Below are 15,892 nucleotides of genomic sequence, written 5' to 3' on the forward strand. Positions count from 1 at the left end.
TTTTACGTGTAAGCTAAATTCCCTGATTTTTCTGGGTATTCCAGATTTTACAGGTCGGTGGGAACCCACTTGTCTTTTCCAAATTTATTATTATTCATAGCTAAAGCTCATTGTCTAGTATTAAATCAAACGGCCACGCTGAATTGTGTGTTAATCACGGTCAGTACTGTAAAACGTTATTTTTTCCTAATCTCTGTTAGGATTTGGCTTTCTAGTACAATAGGAAGTCATAGTATCTCTTTATTGAAGGACTGAGATGTGCCAGTGAATAAACTGTTACATGAAATTTCTAGCTGAACGTCACAAGGCTAACGGATGAATAAATGAAAGTGAGTAATTGTCAAATAATTGGCGGAATGAGAATGTGAGAGGAAACAACCTCAAGAAGACCCTCAAACACGACGATGCCCCTCACAAACTCGTATGACCTGGAATCGAACCAGAGACCCTCGCACCAGAGGTGAGCACTACTACTGAGCCACCATATCCGTCCCTTCCCTCCTCCTGCAGATAAACAAGTATGCAATGAAGTTCAGTGCGTAGTATCTATAATCTAACTGGCAGTATATCTGCGTAGGCATACATTTTTTTTTTCTTTTTCATAATCGGGAGGTTCTAGGTTCAAAAACTCCGCTGTTGGTCACTGGCTGAGATTTTCTCAGAAATTTCCTCACTATTATGAGGCAAATGCCACAGGAGAATACATTTAAACAGAGCCCAGGCTGACCTCCTTCCAATTCCTTGTACGATTGATGCTTGTCAATGATCTTGGTGTAAATTCGCTTCGCAAGCTATATCTGGAAGTTTGTTAAATAAATCAATCTACTCCAGCGAAACTATTTATTGTGTTTCATATGTCCTTTCGAAAAACAAATGAAAAGAACTTGTTTTTCCTATCCCTGCTCCACTCGCTTAGTGCCTTCATCAACTCTAAAGTGATCTAGTGTCTGTTTCGGCAGAACACTTATAGATCAAACCTTGTGCTTTTGTGTTACATTTCCCAAATTTAAAAGAATAAAAGATAAAAAAAAGCTTGCGGTTATGGCAGTTACTCACCTGTATTTATCTTATACTCACCATCACTGTACGATGCGTTATAAGGTACTTTCTTTTTCTTTTTCTTCGGATTCTTTTTGGCACATAATAAAGTACCTCCCTTCTTTGTTTTCTCTTTGGCAGTTTTATCTCCAACAATACTTTGTTTCATGGCTTCTCGTCTGAAAGAATTTCCACAATGAAATTAATAACACAATACAAAAAGACATTCCTAAAACTTGACTTGCCCCAAATTAGTTTCAACTACTACAATTTAAATTATAACTTAATAGAAAAACCACAAAATTTTTGTAACACCTTAACGAAGAATGAGCTTACCGAACTAAGTTTCGTCTTTCTAGAATGAACCGCTTACAGAAAATTACCAGAATGTTCTTAAATGCTCTTCCTGGATTCACAACTTATCTTTAGAATAAAAAAGATGGAAAGGATGAGAAACGAGTATCATGACTAATTTTCTGTTTTTGATGCTATCAATTATTTGCAGCGGCAATCTACCGTTATATTTTGACTGAACATATATATATATACAGTATTTACTCGAATACAAATACCCCATTGTTTTTCACAATGTAGGGCTGAATTCTTTGAGGGGTGCTTTATAATCGCGTAATACGTTTTTGGACAAACAGAAATACCGGTAGATCTCAGTAGACGAGTTTTAATTCTTGTTCATAATAAACTGTAAACAATAACAACGATTCGAGAATTTTGGCAATGTAAAGTTGGATGTTAAGTTTTCAGTTCATAACATGCATAGTACTTTTTAGGATGGATAAAGGCACTGGATAAATTCTACATGGAAAGTTTCTGTCATGTCACTGCTTTTGAAGTCACTGATAAACTGTTAGTAGGATAATCACGTAACATTCTTGTAGTGATGTTATACGACACTGCTTACATCCGCAAAATAAACGGATTCTTGATACAAATTTCAGAGAGCAGCTTGCATTCGAGTAAACGCAATATATGTTACAGTAAGCATGGATTAATACACAGAAACCGGATCTCTGACCTGATGAATCGGGAATATCTCGTTCTCTGGGCGAATGCTCCGCCAATTGAGCTATCACAACGGAATCAGTTTGTTTCTGATGTGATAGTCTTTTTTCTTTAAGCCCCAACTAACTAGTAACCATCTCGCAATTATTGTGGAAAGGCAATCCACAACGATACATGTTGTTTGAGCCATAATCCTACTGGTATGCCAGAATATTACTTAAATAATAGAAAATTATCACATCAAAAACAGAAAACTGGTTCTGTTGCTGCTGGTAGCTGAATTGGCGAAGCCATCAAGCAAGAGATTTCCGATTCGTCAAGTCAGAGATCCGGTTTTTGTGTATAATTTCACGCTTACTGAAATTAAGTGTATATATAATACAGTTATGAATTAGCTAAAAAAATAAATAAATAAATAAATAAAATAAAATAAAATAAATAAAAAGATCAAGCTGTTTTCGATCTAATGCTCTTAAATTTACAACTTACTCCTGAAATATTACTGTATTTTCGTCACATCATCTTGCTTTAAAGTTTCTTTTCTGTACTTACAGTGCAAGGGTAACTTAGTCTACTAATCATAACTATTGGATCATCAAAATACTAACCTGTATCAACATCTTACATTAATTGTTTATTATATCTTCCTGTTGACTGTGCATTGTTATAGTTTTTTTGAAAACAGGCCCAAACGCTTCTATCCTTAAGAGTCAGTTGCAATGACCATCAAAATGAATGACTACGTACTTAATATTTGAAGTACGTATTATCTAAATAAAAATTAGGAATATTTTGAGTTTAATGTCCCACGATTATGCTTCGAGGCTAAGGAAGACTGTGATAACGATAATGAAGGAAATAGTGGAATGAAGGAAGTGGGAAGAAACGAGAGAATCCCAATAAAACTCATGTACACGGTGTTTGTCCACCACAAACGCCATTGGAGCGAGCTGAGATTGAATCAGGGACCCCACACACAGTAAGTTATCACTATCACCGTAGCCCCAATGATATCTTTAGTTTAAGGTTCCCCGATTCTGTTTTTTAGGCTAAAGGAGATGGATGGATGGTTAATAGAAATGAATGAACTTGAAGAATTGGTCACAAGACTTAGGATTGAACCAGTAATAATAATTAGAACCAAAGAAGAGTGCTGCACCGTGTCCCCCCTCCCCCGCACACACACAATTAACTCTTCAAGTGTACAGTGGTTAAAGTATCTTAATTTTCTCAAACTTTTCACTATCAACGAACGGTTTTTTTTTAAGGAGAGGAGGCGAGTGCTTTAAAAAAAATGAAAATGAAATGAAATCTTTATGAAGTTTTACGTCCCACGGTTATGCCGGTTGGGCTAAAGGAGACGGTGAAGATGAGAAATGAATGAAATGGTGGAATGAAGAAAGTGGGAGGAAACAGGAGAACCCCGAGAAAACCCACGAGCACGATGTTTGTCCACCACAAAGGCCACACGGCACGAGCTGGGATCGAACCAGGGACCCCAAGCACCGGAGATGAACGCTCTACCACTGAGCCACCGCGCCCCCAGGCGCAAGTGCTTATTGATATATATCTTGTGCGGCACGGTATAATTAAAGCAATACCCATTTTATCTCAAATAGATAATAATTCAATAGTTTTAGACGAGATAATAAATTAGTACTTACTGGTGCTGGAAGGATTTGCTTGGAATTAGACCAGCGAGAGTTTGGTCTTCTTCACCTTCTCGATATGCTTGCCACCAATTTGCATCGTCTTGGCAAATTACATGTAGCACATCACCCTTTTGGAAGCTAATGCCCAATTCCCTACATGGAATGTATAGATCATCCTCTGGATCGTAATCGAAATGGGCTTTCACGTGCATCTAAAATTAAAGAAGCAATGGACATGAAAACGCACCTGATAATACATTTTGAACTGTTATATTAAGAACAATTAGACAATTTACCGAGCCTTGTTTCATAAATAAATAATTATAAAAACGGGATATATATATTTAAATATTAATAAATCATATCTTTCAAGTACCTTCATGTTTGACATCTTCGACTTATTTTTTTGTAGCTGTGCTATTACTTCAAAGCTTACGGCATGATTGGTTTTAGCACATGCCAAATTTCCTAAGCTTATTTTAGAGTAGGCTCAGGAGAAAGTAGGAGTCCAGCTACCGGAAATTAAACTGAGAAAGTCAAAAGAAAGAACATTCTGATTTCTCAGATCCTTGTTACTCAAACAGAAATAGTACGTAGTAAAAATCTTAATAAAAACATTTAGAATATATAGACTCTTGAGAGCACAAATGTCGTATGTCCAACTTTTCTCAATACTGACTTTGTCAGCTATTTCGATAGCTTGATACCTGCTATGCCAGGTGCACAAATATCATATGTCTACTGTTAGTCGCAAAGCTCAAACTCTCTGCTTTGCTAGGGCACACTTATCATATAGAAACAGTCTCCTGAAAAATTTCGAAAACTAGACATATGACATTTGTGCTCTCAATATTTTTAAATGTTATTCAAAACAAGTTTTATAATTCTTCACAAACGTTTCTTTCCGTTGTTTACAGTTGCGCTGTTAGAATTCACTATATTGCGTAACTATCTACTTTTAGTATACACTAAAAAGAAGTTACTTCAAATTACATCAATTAAAGAAACTGATATTCCAAACGTGATATCGATATGTAAAATCTAATACAAATACAATCTAATATACAAATTGGTAAAGAAATATCGTAAGATATCTGAAGATGAGACGTTTTATAAACCAGCAAAGTTCTCGTCTTGCTAATATAAATAATAATAATAATAATAATAATAATAATAATAATAATAATAATAATAATAATATATTTGTTGTTGTTGTTCAGTGAAGTTTGCTTTCAACTTTAAATTCCATTATTATCTTTCAGTATGATGACAAAATTCTACACTAGAACACGAAAAGATATGAAGAAAAGCAAAAGATCCAGAGTATAATCAATATCACAGTTTAATAAAAATTCATTTTTGGATTTAACCTATAACCTAGAGACCTGCACGGGCCGAATTTTTCGGCCCGAGCCCAATCCGGCCCGAACGTACCTAGGCCCGGCCCAGCCCGGGCCCGAAAAGTTTCGGAGATTTTCGGCCCGAGCCCGGCCCGGCCCGATAAGTTTTTTAAAATTCTTGGCCCGAGCCCGGCCCGGGCCCGATAAATTATAAAATTTTTTGGGCCCGATCCCGGCCCGATAAATTTTTAAATAATTAGCTCGAGCCCCAATCTTTCTCAAAATTTAGTACTAAATTTGATCTAACCCTCAGAAACATTTCCTAAACTCTGGTTCACAACCTGACGCTTGCCTCCCGAATGGTACCATTGCCTCCTAGAACTTTGCCTATCACCGAGAGAACAAAAAGTCCATTCCCTATAACAAAAATCTAACTTAATTGATTTTTAGCATAAAGTGAAGATGGCAATATTGTTTAGCGACAGGCAAAACATTCCCATCCCTTCTTGTTATATTTTGAGTTCAGTGAAGGTCAAGGTCAGAGCTCAATTTACCGCAACTTGCATGCAATCATCTATAGTGAAAATGGAGCCGCTAAGCAACACAAACTGTAAATTGCTATTGCATTCTTTGTAACATTTTTCACGGACACACTTCTTCAACGTTTGACTTTATTCCAATTATCGTTTAACGAAAGTCAATAATTATTAAAGAATTGCAATTGATCGGCCCCAGCCTGGCCCGACCTAAAGAAAAATCAGTGTCGGCCCGCCCAAGCCCGGCCCGGCCCGTGCAGGTCTCTACTATAACCCCACAGCAAGCACATACTTTTGAACACAAGAAAAATAATGCTTCTTTCTCTGTGAGAGGTATCTGTCTCGTTTCTATCCGACTGATTGAAAAAAGCTAAGGTATTGATTAGAAAGGCTTCTCGAGCAAAAGATTAAATGCACTTTACGTTTCCGTTTATTCAAAGTTTGTCGTATTACCATCATAGTATTGAACACAAGAGTGCGTTCTCCTGTTCGTCTCAATTTCCTTACTACTGTAATAGAGGCCTCCACAATTTCAATGTTTCTGCTAGTCTAGCGTTCTTATTGCAACACTGAATAATAAATATGGTATTGTAAGTTCTCTTTTAACTTGTAGATTTGAAGTGTATAATAATCTAACGTAGTGCTATAAAAAAAAATGTTGAATTGATAACACTGTTAATCAAGTAGTATCGCAAAATATGTTATAAATTTTCTTTCCGTTGATAACTGCTTCGTACAAAATTTAGTTTATATATCGAGTGTTCTAAAAATGGCGCCCACAGACCACTATTCTACAAGTCATAATAAAGCTCTCTCTCTCTCTCATATTATATTATATGTATATATATATATACAGGGTGTTAATGAACTATACCGACAAACTGTAAGAGGTGATTCCTCACATCAAAGTAAGAGAAAAAGTTCATATGGACCTATCGCGAAAAGTACGTATTTTCAGAGCTAGGGCTGTCCAAAATCTCGAAAAAGCTAAATTTAACATGCCCTATTTCGAATTCCAGAAACTGTGGATGGTGGTCCTTATCAGTGTAAAGGAAGCCACACATACACAATCCAAAAGTGCACATTTCATTAATTTTTAATAGGCGTAGAAGGTATTCCCTACATGGTGTAATTCTTAGATATGCTCTCAATATAGTTTTCAGATATACCCTGATTTCAAGGAGGGTCCAAAGTAGGTAGGAGATAAGCCTTGACAACACTGGACATCCAATGCTTCGAAGGGAAGTCGAAAGTGTTAGGATCCGGCAGCTCCATTTGTTTTTGTGTTCAGAATAACGTGTGATGCGATGCATTTCGTCACGGTATATTTCACATTTTCTTCACTTATAAGCGTGAAACGAAATATCACAGCATGCGTTTTCCCGAGTATAAGAGACCATGCTGCTGACCTGCCTTAACACTTCCGACATCACGGCAAAGGATTCAGTGTTCAGTGGTATCAAGACTTATAGTTTGCCTACTTTGGACCAACCATAAAGTCAGAGCATATCTCAAAGTTCGGTTGATGGCATGTCTGGGAATTTCACATTGCAGGGAATACTCTGTACACCCATTGAAAATTAATGAAATGTGTACTTTTGGACTGCGTATGCATGACTTCCTTTACGCTGATAAGGACCACCATCCACAGTTTCTCGAATTCGAAATAGGGCCTCTTGAAATTTGGCTTCTTCGCGATATATATATATATATATATATATATATATATATATATATATATATATATATATATATATATATATATATATATATCTTTTGGATCCTTGTCTGGAGACACGAATTGCACTATTTGGCAATGTCGTAAATAAAGAACCATAGAAATCTACTAATATATCAAATTGTTGCATCGATTCTTTCAAGATGGCAGCTAAAGTAGATATAGATTGATACTTGCATCACTTATTAATGTACCAATCGATTTAACTACTTGATGTATTTGTATTGATGCTAATAGTCCCAAGTTAATCTGCGACGTTGCCACATTGTGAAATTTTGATTCCCCATAGCGGCTGAAGGAGGCTCCAGAGGGCAAATATAACATTTTCGCTTTATTTTGGCCTATTGAATAGTGCTCTGTGGTCCGTGGAGGGAGGGGGGGGGGGCATTTTTGGAACACCTGATATATACATATTAAATCATTAGTCTTAAAAGTCACAAGAGCGTTTCAAGATAAATTGTTTACCCTATGCAGTATATTTCTTTTAGTGAAATGTGTAACTGTAATGCAATTATTATTATTATCACATACTCAGTTTCTATAGACACACGATCTATTGCTTAGAACTGCGGTCCGAACTACTACTGTTTTCCATTAGAGTCGGTGTCCCCATGATCTAACACGGAGAACCAAAGCACATGAACAGAAAGTACGTATATTGCACATTTGGAGATTAAGGGGCAATAAGGTAGTACTCAACAATAAGCTGAATAAAGTAACAGTACTTTTCGCAAAGGGTAGGAGGCAAAAGCCTTAGTTTTAGTCTCTCCTAGATGAATAAGCATTTAGCAGATCATAAATAAAACTAACAATTAACATCTAAGAATATATGTTTCAACTAAGTTCAAGATAAACATTAAGGTGAACTACTTACGACCGTGTCTCTTGTCGATTGTGAGGTCTTGTGATCGGAGCTTGGTACAATAAGGAAGGTTAGTGTGCCTGTCATTCCAGACAAGATATCACAGACGTCATTCACTGACTTTCCCCGCATCTCAATTCCGTTCACTTCCAATACCTCATCGCCCTCGTGAAGAAGCCCACTCCTCTCGGCTGCGCCTCCTTTCACTATGCGACCAATTATTACGGCCTGTCCATCATTTCGAACGGTTGCTCCCTGCGAATTAAAATTTATATTATATGTTTGGTATTTTCGATTTTGTAAATCAAACACATTAGCAAATGACAAAAAGCGAACGCACACTACAAATCGTATACACAACTGCTCAAATATAAAATTAAAATTAAATTGTTAATCTATACATACATACTGACACCATATATAACACTAACATATCTTCGTTGTATGCACTGAGAATGCAAAAACAATAAACAATCCAACTTCACTAATCTTCTGTATATGAGTAAATATAATTTCTTCAATATTCTGAATAAATACTATCAGCATTGACCACGAAGATAGAATGAGTGTTTTGAAGTACTTGGGAAGAGAAGCTGATATGTAGGATTCTGCACTGAAAATTATTATTGAAATTTAGGTGAATGTTATTTAATGTAAGTGGCGATTAGGTATTCAGTGTTACGAATTATTATTTATTTATGTTTGTTGTATAAATTACACTGCCTCAACACTGTATCTAGTTTACTTAGTTTCATTTTTAACTGTTTCAATGAAAATGTATTTGAAAATTTCTTTCCGTGTAATTTTTTTTGAAGTATACAGAATCTTGACTTGTGCAGAGACATGGTTGACTAATATCAAATGTTTTAAAAAGACTCGATATATTTTTATAAGTTGCTTTTGCTTTCTGACGTCCTTAATGTGACTTTAATCCTAGTTTTGCTGTTGCCCTTTGTTATGGTGTTCTAAGACTAACATTTGCAGACCGCTTTGTAGATTCCTGATGAAGAGGAAACATTAGTATAATACATAGAAGTCACTTAATGGAGAGGGCAGTCCTGTTTGAAATATATTATATATAAAATCAACAGTATAGTAATATATTAATGAAAAACCTGAAACTACTTATATCGTTGGAGAAAGTAATCACCTCTGAAGTAGAATTTCTAAGCATAATCTGAAATTACGGTACTCGTATAATAGCTTCTATAACCTACTAGAGATCACTCAACACTCTTTGGGGAGGAAAGGAGAGTTCAAAATATATATTAACTACCTATAATTCTATTACTGAAATCAAGAATATCTTAAGCAAATTATGATCCAACTCTTCAAAACTTAAAAATCAATGTGTACAAAAAAAAAAAAAAAAAAAAAAAAAGTCTCACCAGAGATACTTGAAAGTAACTTAAAACACTATTTTATCCAAAATAAAGTTCAGCATGTTAAACAAGTGCATCTGACCTCAATCTCTTCTGATGAAAATACGCAATAATAAGCAAAAATATGCAGAAATTTACGTGCAACAGTAGCCAAAAGGGTTACCAGAGATGGAAAGAGGAAGAACTTCAACAGAAAACAACGATTTCTTACCAAAGGTTCATTTGTTTTCTCGATCTCAACGATTTTGATGTTTCCTTCCACATGTTGATCCCTATTTACATCATCGTATATTTCCATGGAGGCCACTTCACGAGAAGCTATTGCATCATGAGCATGGAGTAGTCCATCCACCTCGTAACGAGTGAGAATATCCGCCAGCTCCGCTGCATCAGGTAACGAACATGCATGGAGTGACTGTAGACACTGACAAAGAAGAAAGATGAAATACTCATTATTAATAAATATTAAGACAACATCCACACACATTCAGCACAACCATGGACTTAAAAAGCAAATTTGTAAATGTTGCTATATACGATCACATTCAAAACAGCTTACTTTCACAACTTTTAACTTCCTGAAAACTATCTGTCTTTAGATGTATGTCGTTTGAAAAACACACGAAAGCATTTAAAGTTAGAACTTTAGTTTTCTGTTCATATTATATATATTTTAAACCGACTGGTCATTTACTTATGGGCCTTCCTCCCGGATCAGTAGATTCTATTTTGGCCACGTCAGTTTCGTGATGACAGAAAGCGAACACTGGTAGTCCAAAGCTATAAGTTTAGGTAATCATTGGTGAGAATTCGTATGTGATAAGTAAACGCCAATCTATCAGTACTTGGCGCAAGGTCAGATCATGGATCCCGAAGGGAAGGTGTCCCGACCGTACTAATGGGTTTTCTGCTGGGGATGTTCAAGGACACTATTGTGAAAGTGTATCAAGAACGGAGTATTGACGAACCTGTAAAAGACGACGCAAGCTTGGCTAAAGATAAGTGTTAATGGTACGAGTTCACAGACGCAGCATGGTGTAGCAGTTGACCACCCAATACAATCGTGATCAACTTTAAAACTATGTCGTGACCATGCGTCATACACTCGCAAGTATGAGCTATTCCAACAGACTCTCCAGGGTCACCTGCTCCTCACCCGATTTCAGAAATGCAAATGGTTCACATGCTGCAATGAACATGTGAATCAGACGATAGAAGACCGAGGATGATCTACCGGTCTGCAAGCCACGATTTTCTCTTCACTCCGTGGACATGTGTTAGTGTGTAGCGTGTTTGGCGGAGATTCCATGAGGTGCTGGTGCCCTCGTACATGGTGTCAACAGTGCATCTGGTAAAGGTGGTGGGGCATGTTCATATGCTAAAAGCAAATAGTCCCTTGCTGATTATAAATGAACACATAACTGTTGCCCAGTACTGCAATCTCCAGGCAAATTGAGTATGCTCACCATGTTGCATTTTCCCCCACGATGATGGTGTACTTCAAGACCTAGCATGCACCTAGATAATGCACCTAGCCATTCTGCACGTCGTGTATAGGAATGGTTCAAAAACCACAGTACGCATATCCAGCATCTTCTATGCCCCAAACACGCCGGATCTCAATCGCAATAAGAATTCACGAAACGGCATATCCAATTTATTTTAACACCTCCAAACTCCAACTCGGCACATGCAGCTTAGTTGACTACACCAGCAAACGAAAACAGATATCTTGTTAAAACATTGCCATGTCGAATCGCTGCTATACGGAAAGAGGAATGACCCACACGCTGTTAAGTAAATGGCCATCAGTCGGTATAATTAGAATAAATTTAGAATCAATTAGCAAAATTCAACATAGCTAGAAAAAAAACTTACATAATTTCGCCATCTACTTATCTACATACATCGATATTGCAATGTGCTTTCATAACTTTGAAACAAATTAAACATTTCGTGAAAACAACGATGTCTACCCTAAGAAAAATTTCACAATGTATTATACATAAGATTGATTGGGTTATATCTGACGGAGCTTCAAAATACTTATCTTATGAAAAGCCATATCATCAACCACCGGTTGTCCTTTATCGTACTTCCAGAATTATGGACTATCGCTCGACATCGTAAATTACAATTCAAAAACTATGTTGGAGCACAGACATAGGAACTTCATACCATTTCTCCCTCCAGGTTTCCCCATAGACTGTGAGCAGAGTCCAAAGCACACAAATCTATTGGGATGGCGTCAAAGCTTTTTGACAGGAATGTCATGAAACTGAATATCATGGATTCCCATCTCTTGCTTCATGTCATGATAAACCTAGTGGGTATGGATGGACGTTTTGTCAATGTGGATCTGCACCTGTTGTTGCTGGCTCTGTGCAAACAAGAGATGTCTCGCTAATAGATTGGGATCATAAGGAATTCCTGGAAGTAGGCAGTACTAGCCTTCGGTTTTGTCCACCTTACGGACTCCCTTTGTAGCCATATCCGGCGAAAATCATAATTTGCTACGGAAAACTTTCTCTGCACTGGTGGTAAAACTACGTTTAATCTCTGAGCCATATCATGTTGGGTCAGAGACCCTGTTCCACTTTTCGATTTACGAAAAATGTAAGTGGAAGAAAGCCATGATGTACTCTATCCATCATCATTTCATTTTTGGTGGCATTTCACTAGCACCAACATGCACCAACAGGATTTGTTTTTTTAAATCACTGATTTTCTTGTGGAAAAGCTGTCTTTTCTTCAACAACAACAGATGCGGAAGTCCATACAAGAAATATCTTTAGAAGAGCACTTTGTGATTAATATCGCTTCTACAGTTTCAACAGAATTGATTCCTCTCATTAGACTACACAACGTTCATTATTAAGGGAAACACCCTTTTTGATGAAACATTAGTGGCAGGTAGTATCGAAGTATCAAATCCACGCGTAGCCTTTGACTATCGACGCACGCAAGATTATTTAATGTCAAACATAGATTTTACTATGGAGGCATCTATTCGAAAAATATGAATCTATTTTACAAAATTTCGAAATATTTCCAAACGAAAACCTAACTATGGGGTTTAAGAACCATTGTAGAAATTGCAATAGATAATTACGAGCCAAAAATGGAATACTTTCTTTTTTAATTTTCTTTCTTTCTTTCTTATAGTTTGTATTTTTCTCGTGATACCGCACGACTTTTTGAATAGAAGGATAATCTCGTTAAAAATAGGATGTATGTTCACGATAAATTAAGTAAGTGTGCGAGAAAAGCAATCGCAAGAAATTCAGTCAGCGTCACAGAAGACACAAAATGGCGTTCCGGTACTTCATGAAACACATTATTTCTTTTATTTTGATATGTCTTTTCGTTGAACAGAAAATGATCGAAAGCATTTTTATGTGGCAATTACTGATGTTTATATCCTTAACAAATGAATATAAATTTTAAATAAGTTTACTAAGTATTTATTTAAAAAAAAAAAAAAAAAAAAAAAACTATACTTACATCTCTGACCAGGAGTTGAGAATCCCCGCAAACAGGACTGGACACTTGCTGAGCGCCCCACACTTCCTGTACTTTATTATGAACTCCTAACGCGCGATTGAACTGAGGACTCAAAAGTACTGACTGGATCGTGGCTATCTCGTTATCTAAGTTATGTCCACTTTTCTTTAATTGAACTTGAAGTCGCTGCAAGGCCTTCAGCAGATCACTAAAACCTAGTGAAAGACAACAACACAACAGTCAAAATACCGCTAACACATCGCATACGTTCACATATATACAAGATACGTGATTACAATAACAAATGAATGACAGAATACAACCACCACAAGCTGACAGTATTATTTGCTATTCAGCAACAAATTCCAATTGTTCATTCACAGGAAACTCACTTCTGAACATCCGTCATTTTTTCCCTCTTTTCTTTCTTTTACTTGTTTGATTGCGTGGGTGGGAATATATATATATATATATATATATATATATATATATATATATATATATATATATATATATATATATATATATACACTAGACCGCATCTAGTACTATACTCTAGATCTGACAGCGATACCGTTATATTACAAATTCAAACCACAAATTATTTATATCTGGAGGCATTGCTAAACATCTACTGACTCATAATGGATTTTCTTAGAACATAAATAGTACCTAACGAGTAATCTTGTTTTTAAAATCACAATAGTAGTGTTTCAAAGAATACACATGAAGTTACGGTACTTCAAAAATAGGCACAAGAAAACTTCAAGAATGTATTCTTAAAATGTAGATAATTCATGTCAACTTCGATTTGGGAATGCTCTGTGTTATTACGGATTTTAATAAACATTTTACTGATAGTAAATTTCCTTTAAAGACACTGGCGACAATCTCATACATACCTGCACATTTCCTACTTTGTATAGAAATAAATTATATCAAACTTTTAAAGATATTCATATGTTTATTCATGTTAGTGCAGAAGAAAACGGCAAGTGCTATATTAAACAAAATCAATTTCCTTACATTTGGTAGTAATACTGTGTATTTGACTACAATGCTCACGGCCGCCATAACGCATGGGGCCGACAGTCACATACCCGGAAACCCCACAAGGAAATTTACATATAATACGTGTAAAATTTAGTCTTACGGGCTCCAGCGTTAGCCAAGGAGTCATAATAGTGTTAAGATTCTACTAACAAAAAAAAAAAAAAAAAAAGTTAGACTATTAACCAAACATATTCAAAAATTTTTGATTTTGTGCATTCACTGGCAAATTTTAAAAAAGTCGGAACTAATAAAACTGATTTTATTTTGTATTTAAGAATTCAATTTTAATCTACTTTGCCTTCTATATATGACCCATCAGTTTGTGTTTTGAAGTTTAGCGTCCCTTTTCTGAACGAGACATAGACTTAATGTTAAAAGGTAGAATCCGAAATATCGTTATGTACTCAAAGAATGCCCGCCGACCGGGGATCGAACCTGAGACCAAGTACACAAAAGTGTGTGTGCGCGCTAGACCAGTAGGAGAGCTGTGTTGTGTAATACATACGCTAAAATGAAAATGAACTTAAATCTTTAAGTTTTACGTCCTACGATTATGCCGGCTAGGCTAAAGGAACGGTGATGCATGAGAAATAATGAAACGGTGGAATGAATAAAGTGGGAGGAAACGAAAGAACTCCTAGAAAATCCAGGAACACGGTGTTTGTCCACCACAAAGCCCACTTGGCGCGAACTGGGATCGAACCAGGGACCTCACGCGGCAAAGGTGAACGCTCTATCACTGAGCTACCGTGCCCCCTCCTCCCATACGCTAGAACTATGCGCTGTAAGATTTTAAACAAGTGTCTTGTGTTAAAAACTGTTAGCGATTTCTTACAACAGGAATGTTGGGAATTTATAAGAATTTAGAAATTTAAGGATTTTCGTTTGTGTACATAGGACTTTCTGTTAAAAAAATTTGCACAATCTCAAATACACTATATAGCAACTACAACATACAATTATATACCTATAATAACGTACGGATAAAATAGATTGCATTGGTAGCTTGTCAGTCGTATATGAATTTAATCCATTTATTCGTGATCGATTTCAATTCAAGCAATAAAAACGATTGTAAGTATCACAACACATCACGTTTAATGGAAACAGAGTAACTTTTAGTTATCATAAAAAAATAGTTTTCGCTAGTTTATTATGATCAGGCTGTTAATATAGTATCACACGTCAGCAGTCATTATTTGAATATTTTAAAGTGTTTTCTACTAATAAACGTTGTGGAGTAAGGACCACGTGCTCGTCTCGCATTAAAAAAAGAAGAAGAAGAAGAAAAGATCCGATATCAGTTTTAGGAGTTGACTATACTGTCTAATTTTCCTTCTCTAAATGAACGACTCAATAGTAACTAGATTCTCCCGTGCTTTATTTACCTTCCTGTTAACAGTTTAACTTGTATAAAATAGCATAACTAGAAAACTTAGTTGGAGCAGGTGTATCCAAGACTGCCATAGAAGTTTTGAGGGTATCAGCGTCCAATTCGTGACTAGACTTCATCAGAGACGAATAGTGGACGGAAAACAACCCATAAGTGAACGATACCACCGAACATTGACACTGTGACCACAAATTGTTAGAAAGAAGTATAGATTTTATGGGTCACATCTAATCGCAGAACTCAATCAGTATCTGAAACAACCTGTATCTACAATCCCAGTTTTACGAGAGCTGCATAACCTCAACAGCAGCAGCAGTCGGGTTGGGATTTCGAGATCTTTCATTACCGCAGCCAATGCAGTAGCACAAAGAAGA

General features: G+C 36.3%; 1 protein-coding gene across 4 annotated transcripts in view; it reads right to left on the reverse strand.

Moving 5' to 3' along the window:
* The window catches only part of LOC145695169 (protein PALS1-like), a 351,545-nt gene that overhangs the window by 38,690 nt on the left and 296,963 nt on the right, over positions 1–15,892 (reverse strand). For 3 of the 4 annotated variants that reach the window (XM_081772126.1, XM_081772127.1, XM_081772124.1), the window contains 5 exons: positions 13,073–13,287; positions 9,780–9,992; positions 8,199–8,441; positions 3,723–3,922; positions 1,057–1,217 (listed from right to left, as the gene is read on the reverse strand). In XM_081772126.1, coding sequence (XP_081628252.1) covers positions 1,057–1,217; positions 3,723–3,922; positions 8,199–8,441; positions 9,780–9,992; positions 13,073–13,287 — 1,032 coding nt within the window. The remainder of the gene's footprint in view (positions 1–1,056; positions 1,218–3,722; positions 3,923–8,198; positions 8,442–9,779; positions 9,993–13,072; positions 13,288–15,892) is intronic. The other variant, XM_081772125.1, reaches the window with a different exon arrangement.

The sequence above is a fragment of the Thermobia domestica genome, chromosome 9, assembly GCF_964235325.1.
Source record: "Thermobia domestica chromosome 9, izTheDome1.hap1.1, whole genome shotgun sequence".
NCBI lineage: Eukaryota > Metazoa > Arthropoda > Insecta > Zygentoma > Lepismatidae > Thermobia > Thermobia domestica.